Source organism: Parasteatoda tepidariorum, chromosome 11 (assembly GCF_982258835.1).
Source record: "Parasteatoda tepidariorum strain Cologne lab strain chromosome 11, Ptep-v5.0, whole genome shotgun sequence".
Classification (NCBI taxonomy): domain Eukaryota; kingdom Metazoa; phylum Arthropoda; class Arachnida; order Araneae; family Theridiidae; genus Parasteatoda; species Parasteatoda tepidariorum.
Genome location: NC_141765.1, coordinates 27898629 through 27916730, shown reverse-complemented (window position 1 = coordinate 27916730; position 18102 = coordinate 27898629). Strand labels below are relative to the sequence as shown.

The following is an 18102-nucleotide window of genomic DNA, read 5'->3' as shown; positions in this document are numbered from 1 at the left end:
ACGAATAAAAATAAAATTATCTTGACACTTTTAAAACAACATTTGTAAATTTGCAATCACTCTAGAAAAAATTATACCTCAAAACATATAATTAAAAGTAATACAATTATAATAATTTAGCTACATTATTATGAAGAGAATGCTATTTTAAAATAGTTAATTTTAATTTTTATTAAGAAATAGTTTCTTTTTTATTCATAAACTTAAAAACTAAAAGTCAAGCTACAATAGTATTAAAAGAGTAGCTAAAAAAGGTAAAACATATAATTTCAATTTATCTATTTATTCATAACCATATACTTAATAAGTTTCTGGAAAATGTGATTGAAAAGTAGCTTAAATATAATAAGGAGGGCAATTAAATTTGTTTGAAAAATTTATGAATTGCTGAAAACTATTTCATATTTGTTGAGTTGATTTCTTCAAAAACTATCAGGTAAAATAAAATTTTCAATAAAATAAGTATTTTTTGATGATGCAATAAAATGTTCATGTTAAATTAGTAGGGCTTAATAAAAGAGCATATTATATTTCTTTCCAACAGTAGTTAAAAAATATAAATAATGAGAACAATATTTACTAAGTAATACATATTGATACGGTCTAAAAATTTGGTCAAAATTTACATTGAGTTTAAGTCAAAGTATTGAAGTACAGATTTTCAGCTGAACATTTCAACTACTAACTCCACAGCTCCAGTTTAGCTAGTCTTGTGGAGAACTAATTTGAACCAAAGTTGTATAAAAAAGTGTAAACATTTTGAAGCAATAAAAATGAAAATATCAAAACTGTCAGTGGGTAAAGCAATTCTATGGATAAGTAGTATGCTATCAAGAAAAATACCTTAACATATTCACATTGATGTATGTAAATTTAAGGCATCTTTATAAATATTTACCAAATTTAACGAAAATTGTGTTGTACAATAAAATACACTGTTTTATCACAAGAGTAAGTTCAACATAAGTTTCTCCACATCTTCAAACACACAAAAATCGTCATTCAATTTTATAAACTGTTGAAAACATTTAAGCACAACATCTTGAGTTGCAATATTTAATATTTTGGGAGTTGAAACATCTAAACTCAAAATATATTCTATCACTTTGTTGTAAAGCTTTACAGAATTGTGCAATTTCGCAAACTGATAAACTTTAATGGCAGTCTCGGGTGAAAAATGATGGCATAAACGGTTTTCAGCAAATAGCTTGATGTCATGAAGTAAAAATTTTTCACATTCGGATAAAAGCTCCATTAAAATTTCAAATGGAATTATTTCCAAGTAAGGACAGTATCCATTTTTGCAGCAACCATGAAGAAAGTGAAAAATGACTTGCAATGTTTCTGCTGATATTCCAGATATACTAAGAACAGTTTTGCATTGCTCTTTGAAATAGCCTTTTAATAAAGCGTTAAAGTAGTCAGAATTGGTACAAATTTTATCACGGGAAGCACCTACCGCCATTCCACCATTTACAACAAATGTTACATCAAAAATGTCATTTTTATATACACAAGTATTACTGTACTTGAGAGGAATATTTTTTAAAAAAAGACGATTATCTTTATTCAGATTTTGGAATAACTGGCATAAACATTTAATATCTTTTATAGATATAATTGCAAATTCACTTAAAAATTGGAATAAAATTCTTAAGCCATTAGCAAGTATAAGCAGTTTGTACAAAGAATTTCTATTTGAAACAAGCTTTGATATTGCCAGTAAAGCATGAGACTTAATCTCTTTATCAGAAATACATAAAATGTGACATAAAGTTCCTATTCCAAATTCAGTTTCAGCCACTTCACATAAAGCATAATATAGATTCCGATAAACACAGAAAATATTTCCACAATAGTCGCACTTCTGACCATGATAAACCACAAAAATTTCCTCAATATCAGTATAGAACCCATTTTGAATAAGAAACTCAAAGAAATGCTTATTCTTTATAAGACTTAATAAGATACTTTCTGCTTTTGGACTAGGATTTTTTATGTAAACGATGTAAATCATCAGAATGGAATAATTTGATTTATTAGCTAAAACAGGATTATTTTTCTGTTTTAAGTGGCATGAAAGAACATATAATAAGTGTAATATTAAATGATCCATTTTATAAATAGAACTTGTGTTAGAATAGTGATTAAATTTCTCAATACAAATGTCATCTCTTTTGCGTTCTCCATGATTAGCACTTTGACCTTGAGCGACTAAGTTCTTACCTTCTTCAAGTTTTAAAATATCTTTTTTTCTTCTTTTGGGGCACAGGAAGTCTACATTTTCAGGTTCAGAAAAATATTTTTCACTGTCAGAAGAATCTCTATCATAACATAAATAAGGTAAGTCTTCATGCTTGTTTGATTGTAAAAAAGATGATGAATCCTTTTCATTTTCTAATTTCCATTTCATATATTTTTTAGGTTTAACTTTATAATGATTAGTAAGCTTTATACTGTTTTCATTATTAGAATTCAAATTGGAAGAGATCAACTTGCACGGAATTCCAGCAACATGACTAGAAACAGAAGAACTACTACTGTCACTGTAATAAAATGGAGAAAATGATGAGTCAATGCTTGAAGAACTAGGACTCTTTTTTGAAGAACTACAATTATCAGTTAGCTTCCGACTGTTTAGATTACTGGAGTCCAAATCCAAAGGCATCAATTTCCAGGGAACATCAGCAACATGACTAGAAACAGGAGAACTACTACTGTCACTGTAATAATTTGGAGAAAAAGCTGAGTCACTGTGTGCAAAAGTGGGACTCTTTTTAGAAGAATTGCGATCAGGAGAACAAGATGAACTAAAATAGTCGGAAGTAGGTGAACAACCGGAATAAGCATTTGAACTTTCAATATCAGAGTGAGTTTTAAGCTTTCTTGAAGTGTCAATCTTAACACAAGATGAAATACCATTTTGTTTTATTTTCCCTTTGTCATCATAAATATTTAATTGAAGATTTGGTTCCAGCTTACTCCGTGAAAATGAATATTCAGCATCAGTACTAAGAACATTCATGCAATATGCTGATTTTTCATGATGAAAATCATTACAATTGATGAACTGTTTTAGGCCTTTAACTAGAACTGAAATTAAATCGGAATTTATCAGATATTCTGCAGTTATCTCTCCAACAGCAAAAGGGCAAAAAGAATTTAAAATATTACGATGAATATCTTTTAAAGAATTTACAGTAAGAGCACTAATAAGTGGTTTTAATACATCTTCCATAGAAATCCCGTATGCACTCCACATATGCCAATAATTCAAACAATTACATAGTCCTAACAGAGCATACCTTTTTATCTCTAATGGTGAAGTTAAGTCTATTGCCACTTGAGAAAAGATTTTGATAGCACCAACTTTTGTAAGACTAGAACGAGCTGCTTCATGACATGAAAGATTTTTAAGAGACTTAGTGACATACAATTTAACTTTAAATTCAGTTAGAGCAAACAAGTTAATTAATATGTTCAATGTTTCTCCCTCTAAGAGTTGAGCTACATAGTCTGAATTACAATTTTCAGTTAAATCAGCAATAGCTTGGGTGGAGCACAGAATGACATTCTTATCTGATGAACATAAGAGTCTAGATAAATGAATAATTCCACTTTCTCGGATAATTAAGTCGCAAGATTTTGGACAATTACCAAGAATTCGAAGTGTTCTAACTGCAGTTTGTATGGCATTTACTTCAGATGTTCTAGTTAGAAATTTAATAACATTGGTTATTAGTTCTGAAATATTGATATTTTTAGAGAATTTCTGATTAAATTTTGCAATATTACCAAGAGCTCTGCATGCCCTATTAATAATGTCATCATTTATCAAGCTTCCCATTATACGAACTAAAGATTCAATGCCTTTATTTTCAATAACTTTTGCAATCCAATATCTTTCCATACAAGCATCAGCAATAATACTCAGAGATATACTAGAAAATTTTGGGTGTTCAATAAAAGAAATCAATAAGGGTATCACAGAATGACTTTCTAACCCTTTCATTTTTTTAAAATCTCGCACATAATTTCTTCTTATAACCTTTAAGGCTTCATAAACCTCAGAAGAGTTTTTACTCTTTAATTTGACAATGACTTGAGTTTGAGATTCCATCCTTATTAAAAGTCAGACAGCCCTTAAAAAAAACGAATGCATATAAATTTTGAAAATTAAGTAAATAAGCAAAAATTAAAAAAAGCTAATTATATGCTAATTTTATAATAAATTCACATTATTATCTTCATTCTGCTATTTATTTTAACACAAAAACAATTGTTCTAAACTATTAAATGCGCATAAATATATATATATATATATATATATATATGTGTGTGTGTGTGTATGTGTATATATATAGTTAAACTTGTTTTTTTTTCAATTTTTTTTCTTCAAAACCTTTGTTTCTCTAATTTCTAATAATAGAGCACAAATGACAATAAGACCCAAACAACATAACTTTCTTTATCAGCAGAACTTGCCAACGAAGAAGAATTTCATGATGAAACAGGACTATTTTATCAGCTTGCCTGACAAAACTGCCAAGTTTAAAGATGAAGAGTGGAGAGACGGAACGAAAAGCAAAGTTTGTTTGACGCTGCTCTTAGCTGCCAATGAAGATGAATCAGGGAAACTTCCTTCTCTCATGATAGAACGTATAGAAAAACATAGATGTTTTGCTAAAGTTAAATTATTCCCTTTTAAGTACAAAACCAATAGGAAAGCTTGGATGACAGGTGAAATGTTTGGCGCAGGGTTGGGTTTTTGCCGTCAAAAACTGGTTTTTGACATGACAGTGGTAAAAACTGTGTTTTCACCGGTAAAAACTGTCAAAAACCTGTTTTCCTTAATTTATGGCATATAGCGGACAATATATTATTTTCACATAATTGCCTTTATAAATGAATGTTGTAATTGATTGCTATTGATTTTGCAACTATATACATGTATTCTTATAGAAGGATATACATTCATACAGAAATATTGAAACTCTAAAAGGATTTCCCAGGTTTTTTTGATGTATCATTTCTGTGTAAAATATTGAAAGCAAAATTGATAAGAAAAGTTTATTTTATGAGGCTTTCTTTTTATGTGTACATGTGTTTCTCATAGCAAAATTTTAAGAATGAAAGTAATCAATTTTGACATTCTTCAGTAATGTAATATGCCAAACCAAATGATGGTTGGAAATGTTGAAATTTTTTTTTAGTATCCTAATATTTTACTTCAAATAGTATGTTTTGATGTATTCATGTTGGGAAAATGCAAGAATCTGTTCTTAAATATTTTTAACAACTTTTTTTCTAATTTTATTGCCCAAAAATGAATTTTAAATTATAAGCAGTTTAACTCAAATAAGAATACAGTTTTACCAAAACTATGGGTTTTTGACAGTTTTTTTTGACATGACGGTAAAAACCATGGTAAAAACCGTCATGTGTCAAAAACTTGCCAACCCTGGTTTGGCGATTGGTTTAAATCTATGCGAGGGAAAAAGAGAAAAATCATTTTTTTCATAGACAACTGCACTGCATATAACAATCTGCCTAACTTGAAAAATGTCATTGTAAACCTTCAAACACCACCTCAATATTGCAACAAATGGAACAAGGAGTAATTAGGAGTTTTAAAGTGAACTATAGAAAACAGTTGGTACACAAACTATGCCATCGATAAACTATCCAAAATTGTTTTAAAAAGGCTAGTTTTAAGATGATAAAGACACTGTGAAGATGATAAAGAACATGTTGAAGGCATCAGTTAATAAAAACTGTTGACACTGGAAATGCAGTGCCAGATTTGTAAGAATGGAATGCAATAAAATCGGGATTTAATGTTGACATTAATTTTGAAGATTTTTAACAAGTGGAAAACTGTCTGGCAACATGGGGAACATTGACGATGCGGAAATCCTAGATAATGTCAAAGGAATATCAGATGAAGAGGAAAAAGCTAGCGATCATATTGATGAACCAAAAGTGAGTGTGAAAGAGGCAGAAAAAGTTGTCGAACTCTTATAAACTTTTCTTGAATCACAGGAAAATGTTGGCTATGAGGGATTTGCTGCATTTTCTAACCATAAAAGAATTATCAAGCAAAGAAGGTCAGACATCAAAAATTTTTGAAAGATACTTTTCAATGCTAAAGCTACATAACATGTTAAAAAAATGTTATGTAAATAGATGTATGTGGTATAACTAATTTATAGAAATGCCTGTATTTGACTACTAAAAACAATTAAAGCACTTTTAAGTTTCTTAATTAAATTTAATTTCTTAAAGTACCTGTACAGCACGGAACCTCTTTACATCAAATTTTTCGACTTTCCCCTGAGATTCGAGGTAAACAGGTCCAACTGTATACACATATGCATAGACTGCAGCACTGAATTTTACATTACTAAATTTTTACCAAATATATTATACGATGACCACTAAGAGCTCATTCTTTATTATTTTGTCTTCTTTGCAATTTTGATAAGTATTAAATAAGTCCATCTAACTCTAACGTACTTTTTTATTTTGCTTTATCTAGGTAAGTTTGCTTTTCTTTGTTTCTTTCATTTTAAACTAATTTACAATTGTATTATTATTAAATTTTTTTGTGGCATGGGGGCTTTATAATAAGCAATCTTTATCTTAGGATAATTATTCTTTATTTTGAAATGCCTCTATCGTTTAAGAATGAATACTGAAGAGAACCTTTATGTTTATTCCATCAAATTAGATTATATTTCTAATTCTATTATGTTTAAAATTTTATATATATGTATGTATGCATAGATATATATATATAGATACACGTACCCATGCAATAGAATCCCATCCAACCAGAACATCTGCTCCTGCACACAAAAACACAAAGTTTCTTTCATCTTCACAAATTAATTATGAAACTAAGAAGCTTGAATAAAATATACATTCTATAGTTTTAGTTCGATAAATAAGAAACTCTTTAGTCAAAACACAAACTTCATTCTGTGTTAACACTGACCATTATTTATGCTTTATTCGTGCATGGAAATACATTTGTTTGTGCATTATTATTATTTGCTCTTAGATTGTGGCCTTTAATCACATTGCTTAGCTTTATATGTAGCATAAAGTATATTCTTATCTTAATTTTCAAATGTTTTCATCTTCTCTAAGTAAGTTTTGATTAATATATTTTAAGAACTTTATTTTAGTTTGCAGTTAGTTTATCATGCATTGTAATGTTAGTCATTTGCCTTTTAAAACTTACAAATGCAACATTTGAATACAATTATTTTATTATACACTTTACAGACAAATTTTAGAATTATTCCATGAAGTTGTGAAACAGAGTGGGTTATTCCAACCTTATGAACATAACATTTGTAAACTTTGAATGAGTATAGCTTAATTAAAAATCATCAAATACTTTTAGTATTTTTGTAGTATTTTGTAGCTCTTTGGGTTCTTTGCTGTTGTTATGAAACTTTTTAACCTCCATGAATTTGAAATTTTTTTAAAAAATGAAAATCTACAGATGTAATTTATACCAATGTCAAAATTGCCCAGTATGAATTTTTGCAAATTTTTTTTAACATATATTCAAGACTGGCGAACAAGTGTCAAAAGTAGAGAGAAGTGGATTTGAATTCAAAGGAAGGCACTGGCCCACCCTGGGCTGTCTAGCCAGATATGATGATGATATTCAAGACATTATGACATTTTTAAAAACAATCAAATGTTATAAATTTAATAATAATGAAAAGCACAAATTAATTTGTTATGGACGTAACACTCTGATTTTAAATTATGGATTAGCTTTTATAAAATGGAAACCCTAAATAAATAAAAGATTACAAAATGAAAATGACTTAAAATTAAAAATAAATAGTCTTAATGATTTTATGAACATCTCTGATAAGGAAGAAAGAATTCTATTAACAAATTTTTGAGTAAAACAAATACTTTTTACATAGATCTTTTATAAAAGAAGGATTTATTAAGTAAGAAGTTCATTTTTTGATCATGATTGCGATTAAATAAGAAATAAAAGATGCTCAGATTTTAATCGTTTTATAAGAAATTTACAATGTTGTAATGAACTTTATTATAGGTAAAAATCAGAAAAGTTAAGTTTTTCCTTTGGCTCTGTGGTAGGCTCAGCTAATACTTTTTTTATTTAAGTTTTTCTATCAATGTTTAAAATGTTATTCAGCACCTTCAGAAAAAAATATTGTCATACTGAAGGTCAAACTTTTTCATATCAGCAAGTAAATTGTCATATGACAAATGGTCTGAGGTCATTGCATATGAATGTATTTCTTGTACAATGTATGCAACTACTATGTACACAATTTAATCATTTGTTCAGTGTGTACTTTGTTTCATTGTTACATAGAAGTGAAGTTCTGACTAAAATCCACCATATGAGTACATCTCTTTTCTGGTATCTGATTTTAAGATTCATGGAAGTATAAATGTTGTTCTGTTTCTAAGAACAATGTTCAAGAAATAGACATTTTGATAAGGTTTAATATACTTTAATGTTTTAGTAAGTGTTAAATTAAATTTAGAACAGTTTAAAGAAATAATATATCCCATAAATATCACTACTTTTACAAGCAATATAATAATAAATAATATTTTTATCTTCATCTGAAGTCAAAATTTGTCATTCTATTAAAAACTTTAAAATGAATAATTTGATTAACTTTTATAGTCTTCAGTTTTACTAAAATAAAGCTACATACTATTTTCTATCATTTTTAAGCTTTTCTGTATCCAGATTTGAATATTCTATCAACATCAAGGGTAGAAAACTAAGTAATTAAAACATACTACTTGTATGTATGCATTTTCACTAATTCATATACCTACTTTTATTAATTTAGGTTTATTAAAGAGAATTTATATAAAAAAAATTATAATACAGAGTTTGTGAAATGTTCACAATTAAGATGAAATATGTTATTTTGTGTCAAAAACAATGACAAAACCATGAAACTGAAAATCAAAAACAGCATGACATCCCTATACATTGATTGTTGGTTTGGGGGACTACTGCTAATCATTTTACTGTAGTCAGACTCACATTTTAACGGTCTTGGACCAATGAACCACCCTTAGTTTTGATCCCTGTCATCAAATAATGTTGTCAATATTTAAAATGCAATTTATTTTCAAAATATTATAAACTTCTTAGTAAAATATTTTATCTAAAAATATTTATCTGATAAATATAATACATTCTAATAATATAGAACTGAATTTTGATATAATTAAAAAGAACAACATATGAACAAATAATTAAAAAGAACATACACACATGTATAACATATTTATAACTAAAAAAAACTCCCATTAACATTTATTTTCTTTAATTCAAGTTCTTGATTTGTAATGGATATAATAATGTAAGTATGTTATGCCTGTAACACCAATTTTTATAAAATATTGCATACTAGGAAAAAAATTGTTCTTAGCATTTAACTTGTTAATAACAATAACATAAGGATCTGAAAAGAATTGAAAAAATTTGCTTAATTTTGATTAAAAAGAATTTCAAAGAAAACTTTTGTCAGATTTTTATTATGGACATAACATAAAATTGCTCAATTGAAATTCTAAAATTACCAAAACTATTTTTTAAAGAATTACTTGTCTTGCAAATAACATAACATTAACAAAATATTAACATAACATAATATTAACATAACATAATATTAACATAACATAATATTAACAAAAATAATCAAAATAGGTTAAATGAAGAAAATATTTTATTGAATAGGAAAACGGAGTTTTTAAATAAGGCTTTTATTTCACATAGTTCTTGAAAGAAAATTAAACATGAGTTCTAAGTTAAAAACAGAGATATTAATTAAATGCTAATAGAAATTGGACTGTGTAACAATAAAATACACAGTTTTAGCTTAAAAATGATGTAAAATATGCTAAATTTGAAATTTTGGTATACTTTCTGTGGAATTACCTATAGACTTCTGCTACTGGGTATAAACATAAATCAAATAGCATGTTCAACTTTTTTTGTGCCTCTTAAAACTAAAAATACTGATGAATGACAAAACTAATAATAAATTAAATCATATTTCAAACACTGATATTTTAATGTGTTTACCTTAAAAAAGAAAACTAGCTCTTTCAAGAAATTCAAATTCAACAGGCTTCCTCAGGAAAAATATAAAGACACCTAAAAAAAAAAATAGAAAAATTAAAAATACATAGCACTTGTCTACAAAAGATCATCCATAAACTTCACAAGCTGTATTGAAAATTTAATAAAAACTAATGTATAATCCCATTATGTATTATATTTGTAATCTAACTATTAAATGTTTAAGAGTGTTTTGTTTTCATATAAGTTCATTAAAAAAGTGCATTTATTATTAGTTTGCAAACTAAAAATACAGGTAACTTGAAAAACTTGCTCAGCTTTGAGTTATTTTAGATATAAGCAGAGCTTTCTTTTGAAAAATTCTTAACTATACCCTTTTGATAATAATTCAAAATTTCTTTTATTATAAGCTTATGATTTACAGAGATTATTTTGAATGTTTGTAAAATGTTAAACAATGTATCAATCATTTAGATGTAAACAATGAATTTTAACCTGTTGATCCAAAAATAGTAATTTAAAGTTTCAATATTTTACAAGAATAATAAGACTTTTGTTATATGGTTTTATCTGAGTTATAATGTTCTGTCAATCAGCAAACTCAAAAGAGTATATCAACTAATGCTTCTTGTCAAAATGTGAGGTTGCTTTACTTTCAAGGCTTTTGCTGTACCTTTTCTGATAATCATGTGGTGCTTTGCAAGGAGACCGGGCTGTCATGTTGCATGTCAAGAGAGAATTTTACATGTAATTTTTTTTTTAAGAAAGTTTAAGGGTTATATTTAAGAATTAATCCAGAACATCAATTTTATGTAGATTAGACTGAGGTTAAAACTCTCCCTTTTTTTTGCAGAAAACCGAAGTCGCGCCATCTTTGAGATAAGTTTTGCAGACTGAACTTCTAGACGAAGTAGAAACAGGATTGAAATAGTCAACAACCATCTTTCCTTATTGGAATCAAGCCAGTTTGATATGCAGATGGTATTCTCAGAAAAGTGGAATTAACTATCTGTTCATTAACCTGGAATCTGACTGGTAAGAAGCATGGTGATTCACTGTGGCCAATGATGTACTCTTGGTGTGGAAGCCCACTTAGACCATAACTTACAACTTTGGAATTGCAAAGGCAATATTGAAATACTAAATCCGTGAGCAGTGAACTGATTATGGAACCTGTCAAATACTGTTCTCATAACTGATGACTTCAAGCTTATATTAATACTTATGTTATGTTCAATAGTTTTAAAATACAGTGTTCCAAGGTGTAAACTATTCACATGAGGTAAAGTCTTAAATTCCTTAATATCTAAAGCAGATAAAAGGTTTTACATTTTGAACACATAAATCTAAATACAGGATAGTCTATTATTAAAAAGGAATTCAAAGTCTCCTGTTAAAAAATTGTCAAAAAATGAGTAATCAGGATAATTTTTAATCAGAAAGTAATATAATGCTATTTATTTATACTATTTTATTAATATAATACTATTTATTACAACAAACGAATCTCGAAACAAAACACGCATTTGATTAATCAACTGCTTAATCTTTATTTCAGTAGTTACTGCTACGGATTTCACAATTTTTTTCTCTAATGTGATAATAAGTCACAAAATGCGAAAAAGAAAATAATTAGTGCATTTTTCTTCCAATAAAATGTAAGAAAATTGCTCATATTAAAATATTAATAATAAAAAAATATACATATTCAATTAAAAATTACATACAGTTTTTTTTTTCCTTTTTAAACATAGCACTTCACTTACTTTAAATTAGTAACATATGTATTTGTTATTATTAAAAGCATCTTGCAGATAGACATTAGTGCTAGAGAGTTTTGTCGCAGAAATCCTGAAAAAATTCTGCCATAGGGTTTACAAAATCATCTTGGGATATAACAGCAACTCATTCAGCCAGGATCTGGGATCTCCGACATAACTATTTAAGTAAGACCACTTCTGCAACTCAAAGTAAAATTATTCACTCCAATTCAATATCAACACATCCCCTTTAGACACCAATTAACAATCTAAAAATATGGAGAAATTTTCTGAAACATGCACATAAATAATACTAATAAGATGCTCAGTGATCGAAAACATAAGGCTGCCTTGAACTCACACTTCTAGAACTCTGCAAATAAAATTATCAATTCCTATTCAATATCAACATATCCCATTTGGACATCAATTAACAATCTAAAAGTATGAAGAAATTTTCTAAAACATGCACATAAATAATGCTAATAAAATGCTCAGTGATCAAAAACACAAGGCTGCTTTGAATCCAAAGTTTAAATTCCAAACCTAAAAACAGACTAAATAAAATAAAGCTCTCAAAATAAATAAATTAACTATCATATGATGTGCAGCAAGAATAGTTAACTACATTTAACTTAAAATGACTATCAACAAAAACTAAAATTTGAGATGACAAAACTCATGGGAAGCATCTGCATTCACAACGAGATGTAAAATCTATCAATCTGCATATAACAGTAAAAATTCCAATACAATAATTTTAATGGGTACCATATTAAATAATATCTTATAATCAATGTACTTAATCAATTTTCATTTTATGCAAAAGAAAATACAAAAACTTTCACTTTCAATATATTAACATAGATCATTTTTCATGATAAAACCTTAAAAACTGATTAGAAAGAAAAAAAATCATCTTAAAGTTTAAATAAAAAATAAACTTTTATTCAATTCACAACTTTTTAATTCAAAACTAAAATTAAATTCCTAAATAACACTGCCAAAAACACAAAAAATAACAATTCCTAAATAACACTGCCATTCAACAAGATCAGTTTAGATTTTCGATAACATTTATGCCAAAGAAGCATGTAAAAAACCGTTCGCTCAAAAGAGCGAATCAAGGTCTGCATTTTGTTTACATATTGTAATGAAGAAAAAAATCAAGATTTTAAAAACTGTACAGAACTCCATAGCCAATAACTGTTTAAAAAGGGATTGACAAGAGTACATGAATATACAACGAAATTATTACAAATAAAAAGTCAACATAAAATTGTATTATGAATATTAAAATGCCATTTGAAGGAATGAAGCTGTAACTGCCAGAAAAAAAAACAATTAAAAAAATCTTAAAACTTTAAAACGAAATCATTTTTAATGGGGACATTGAAAAAATGTACAGTCGAAGCCCGTTATAGAGAACCGTCTGCGGACTTAGTAATGCGCCCACTATAAATGATGGTTCACTATATCCAAACTTTTTGAAGAATATTTTTTGCATAAAGACAGTTGAAGGATTGAAAATTGGGTTTGTAATTTTACGAAAAATATTAAAAAATTATTAACTACTTATCAGATAATAAAGCAAAAATTAATGAAAAAGCACTTACGTAGCTAAAAATTCGTTTTAATTTCACTTTTTACGAAAAAAAAATTTCATTTTCGATTGAACACAATTTGATTTTAAATAGAGTTCACCAATTTCCTTATTTACAATGTGCAAAGAATGCAAGATTTTTTTATCTACATTTTCTGTAGAAAACAACATTTTAAAGACATTTATGGCTGATTTTACTTCAACTATAAATGGTGCTGAAAGTTCATATAAATCTTCAACATTTTCTTCCAATCAATCTTCTCTACCATCGTTCATTTGTTTTATTTTACCGACAATATCATCATCGGTAGGAGTACCAGAAGTGCATACTTCATCATCACAACATTCAAATTGCTCAACAACGTCCGTAAAATGTCTATTCCATGTTTTTTTACATAGAGAGAGAGGGGGGTAAATTTTCTTCATCATCTTCTTCCATCACATTGAAATCTTTTTCTTCTAAATCCTTTTAAAGACCCGAAAGTCGGAAACAGTTGCGGATTGTAGCTGACTTTTTTTGCCTCCATGATTTTTCTAGCAAAACTATTGCTTCTAGAAGAGAGAGATTGCATTCTGAATTCATGTTGTTTTTTTCATAGTTATCTAAAATATGCATAGCTAATTGTCTCCTATAGTGAGACTTCAGACTGCGAATAACACCCTGGTCCAGGGGTTGTAACACAGAAGTCGTATTTGGTGGTAAAAATACGAGCTTAATACACTTTAGACCTGGCTGTGCAATTGTCTACAAAAAGAAAAATTTTATGATTTACTTTTAATAAATCCCTGTCCCACTGTCGAAGCTCTTCTTCAAAAAAATGGGAGGTCATCCACACTTTAAGATTGGCTTTGTAGTTTACGGGCAGTTTTTTAATATTTTTAAAGCACCCTGGTTTTTGAGATTTACCTATGACAGTTAGTTTTCGCTTTTTCGAGCTGTTCATGTTTTGCATTTTTCTCCTTTAAATTATACTGTTTAATTGTCAATCAATTAGTAAAATAATCCACCATTAAAAATGTCTTTCTCTTCATAATTCTGTATAATATTCAGTCAAACTTCAGTTTTCCACTTTTCCAAATATGTTGTGTCAACACTTGCTTCTTCTATACTAATCTCTTCTGAAGAAAAATTATTCCTTTTTTTGAATCTATCCAGCCATCTATTGCACCACACAAAATCCTTTTCCTCTAATTTTGCAGCAAACTCATTCACTTTAATTTGAAGCATAGGACTGGTCACAAGAAGATTTATATCCCGCTGAATAGTGAACCATTTTAATTTAACAAAGCTTCGTTTACTTTTTCTCTCTCAGCTCGAAGAAGTTTTTTCGACAAAACCATATTTTTGTCGTATGAGGCAAAAATTTCACTTTTCCAAATTTTTGAAACAGTAGATTTTGTCAAAGAAATTCCTTACACTGTGCCGATTGACTGGTTCAATCTTTAATACGCTTTACAATTTAAACTTTGTCCTCGATCGAAAACGCTTTTCTCTTTAGAGAATTTGCCATTTTCACTGTTATTGAAATCAAAATCTTGTCTCAAATAGATAATGCATAGATATTTACAGAATTTGGTGAAAAAGATATTCACTGAAAAAGATATTTACAGAAATGAAATTTGAGACCACCATAACCAAATTTCTAAGTTTTCAGCTGTTCACATTAAGCGTTAAAAATAACATTATTTGAATAGATGCACGGACAGGACCACTAAAAAAGTTCACTACACCCGAGTGTTCACTATATCCCAGGTTCACTATAGCGGGGTTCGAGTGTATTAAAATTAACAGAAATTGAAGAATTATGTGGAAATTTGTAGCTTCAAGTGCCATAAAATAATTGAAATAACAGGTGGATTTAGGATAGAATTGTTGCAAAATACTGAAGGTCTTTAAAATTTTTAAAATTGAAATATTATACTGCTTCTTCATAAATATTTACAATAATAAATATGAACCCTGAAATATGTATATAACCCAGCTGTTCCGTTATCTTTTTTGTGTCCAGCACATTGAATTTATTATTGATTGGATTCATTAAAAACTTAACTTTTAACAGGAACTTTTAGAAAACTTGTTCCCCAGTATAATTGGGTATTAATTTCCAATATACTAATTCATAAACTAAAGATGACTATGAATAAGATGATACATCTGAAGAGCAGCAAAATTCATTAAAAAAGTATCAGTTGCTACAAAAACATGAATAACAAGAAACTGAAATATTTACATATTAGAAACATCTAAACCAATATGGATGCTTTCAATTTTGATATGAAATGCAGAAGATTCAGCAATTAAATAAAATATAATTAATGACTAAAGCCTGAGATTTCAAAGGCCATCAAGCTTCAAGCATTGCAATCATTTCAAAAGGTAATTAAACATAATTTCCAATGTAAACAAAGTTTAATTAAGTATGTAATGACAGTGGATGGGTGCATTCTATGAAACAGGAATATGAAATATTTTCCATATAGAATCAGGAATGGGCCAACATGGATCTAAATTTAAAGCTTTGATAACAATTAAGCTTAAATTTAAAGTATTAGAAATAATAATTATACATTTAAAGTAGAGTTAAATTTACAATTTTACCTAGCAATATTTGCAGAAGTACTAAATTTTCTATGAATGCTTTAAAAAATTATTTTTTCAAACCATATGTGCTAGCATGCATAAGTGCTAACCCTTATCTAACATGCACACTGCTTTAAATTTAAAATTTAAGTTAAAATCAAAGTTAATTAAAGTTGAAGTTAAATTACTCTCATTAAAATCTACATATACAGGCTAGACAATAGATTTTTTTATAACTTATCTGAAATGTTAAAGTCAAAATCATTTTAGATATGCAAAACTTAAATTTGTTCATTGGTTATGAAAACTATTAAATAGTTCTGTTAGAAAAATTATCTAACAATTTTTTTTTTTTTTTTTACAATTTACAATGTTTCAAACACATAATTTTTTGAGAATGACCTAAATATTATAGATGCATATATATATATAATATAAATGCAACAAGTAAATGCTGGACACGGGGGTAAAAATTTGGGCAATACATCGTTCTGATAAAAGATTCTTATTGAACATCTTACTAGAATATAATTATTGTTTAAGAATAAGTCAATCTGAATACCAAATCAAAGTCATCAAATATCGGTAAGCAAGCATTATCTCGCGTAATAACATATTAAATGGAAATATTACAACGAAAAGTATTATATTCAATAACAAACCTTTACACACTTAATTGAGCTTTAAGTAACCAAATGTTTAAAAATAATATATAATGAAATAAGGAAAAACTGAACTAGAAGTAATTAATTTACCTGATAAATTTAATTGATCAAAAAATTTACATGATCTCAAAAAAAAAAAAAAAAAAAAAAAAATTAGATAGAAATTAGTTTTTCGAATGGTAAAATAAATCTTCAGAATAAAATTTTTTACTGATTTCATAAACAAATAAAAAAAAAAATACAAACTGGATCTTAAATTAAATATTTACCGAAGAATATTCGCACGTCCAACATATTGGATCGCTGGGGATAATTAGTAGCCTGTAATAGGAACACGAATTTCGATTCGTATTCTTTATTAGAACAAACATTTACATTAGCTTGATCCATCAGAACAGAAAATATTCTGAACTGACAAATTCAGCCAAGTTGTTTATGTTAAATCGCGAAACGTTTCTGCTTGCTTATTTCTGTAGCATTAAGGACACTTTAAAATTTCGGTATTTAGCTCATTTTTAGTCTTAAAGAGATGTCGCAATCACCAGAAAGATGTTTTTACTCTGGGTCATTCTAAAATAATAGCTAGTCATACTAAATTTTCTTAGGGTACATTTTAGCTTTCATAAACTGGTTTTCGGAACATTAATATCCCCTCTGCAGTAAATCAAAATTGCGATGACATGTCTTCGGATCATCCTCATGGATGTTTCCTTCCCAGCAGATCACCGAAGTCAAGCATCGCTGGCTTTGGTCAGTGTGCGGGTAGGTGGCCACTTGGATTAATCTGCGTAGGGACCGAGGGGGTGCAGTACTGACCCTCGTTAAGTTGTTCCACCATTAAGTGCTCGACTTCGCGTGTAGGTTGTCGGTCGGGCTACCGAAGCTGTGGTGTCACCCCCTCAGCAGAGGATCAAAATTGTAATGGCATGTTTTCGTCGCCAATAGCCCATTGTGCAGCTCCAGTGCGACATAGCTACCTACCTGAACATTAAAACCTTTTTTTTATTATATATATAGCTAGTGGATATAGGGTTCACATGACATACACACTGCATGCAATTGTTCTAGGTCCCGCAGTGGACTGATCGTTAAAACATGGTTCCCAGCAGATCACCGAAGTCAAGCATTACTGCCTGCGGTCAGTGTGCGGGTGGGTGACCACTTGGATCAGTCTGCGAAGGGACCGAGAGTGTGCGGTATTGGTCCTCGTTAAACTGTTCTATAGTAAAGTGCTCCACTTCGCGTGCAGTCATCGGGCTACCGAAGCAAGGGTGCCACCCTATCTCCAGAGGATCAAAATTAAGATGGCTTGTCTTCAGATCATCCTCAGGTATGTTTCCCAGACCGTCGCAATAGCCCATTGTGCAGCTCTAGTGCGACGT

The 18102-nt window shown here is 28.7% G+C and overlaps 1 protein-coding gene across 4 annotated transcripts; it reads right to left on the bottom strand.

Moving 5' to 3' along the window:
* Positions 1-672: 672 nt before the first annotated feature.
* Positions 673-17182, bottom strand: LOC107447346 (uncharacterized). 4 transcript variants are annotated; one of them, XM_071187220.2, is made up of 4 exons: positions 16990-17178; positions 10115-10186; positions 6811-6848; positions 673-4142 (listed from the first exon to the last, which is right to left on the bottom strand). In XM_071187220.2, exon 4 carries the CDS (start codon positions 4118-4120, stop codon positions 944-946), a length of 3177 nt encoding a protein of 1058 aa, XP_071043321.2. In that variant the 5' UTR covers positions 4121-4142; positions 6811-6848; positions 10115-10186; positions 16990-17178; the 3' UTR covers positions 673-943. The 4 variants fall into 4 exon arrangements, with proteins under 4 accessions (XP_071043321.2, XP_071043323.2, XP_015917712.3 ...); XM_071187222.2 differs by lacking the exon at positions 16990-17178 and adding an exon at positions 16074-16177; XM_016062226.4 differs by lacking the exon at positions 6811-6848 and having other exon boundaries at positions 16990-17182.
* Between the last annotated feature and the right edge of the window lie 920 nt (positions 17183-18102).

Excerpts from the sequence above, each read along its gene's own strand:
- LOC107447346 (XM_016062226.4), bottom strand. The coding sequence starts at position 4,120 with ATGGAATCTCAAACTCAAGTCATTGTCAAATTAAAGAGTAAAAACTCT.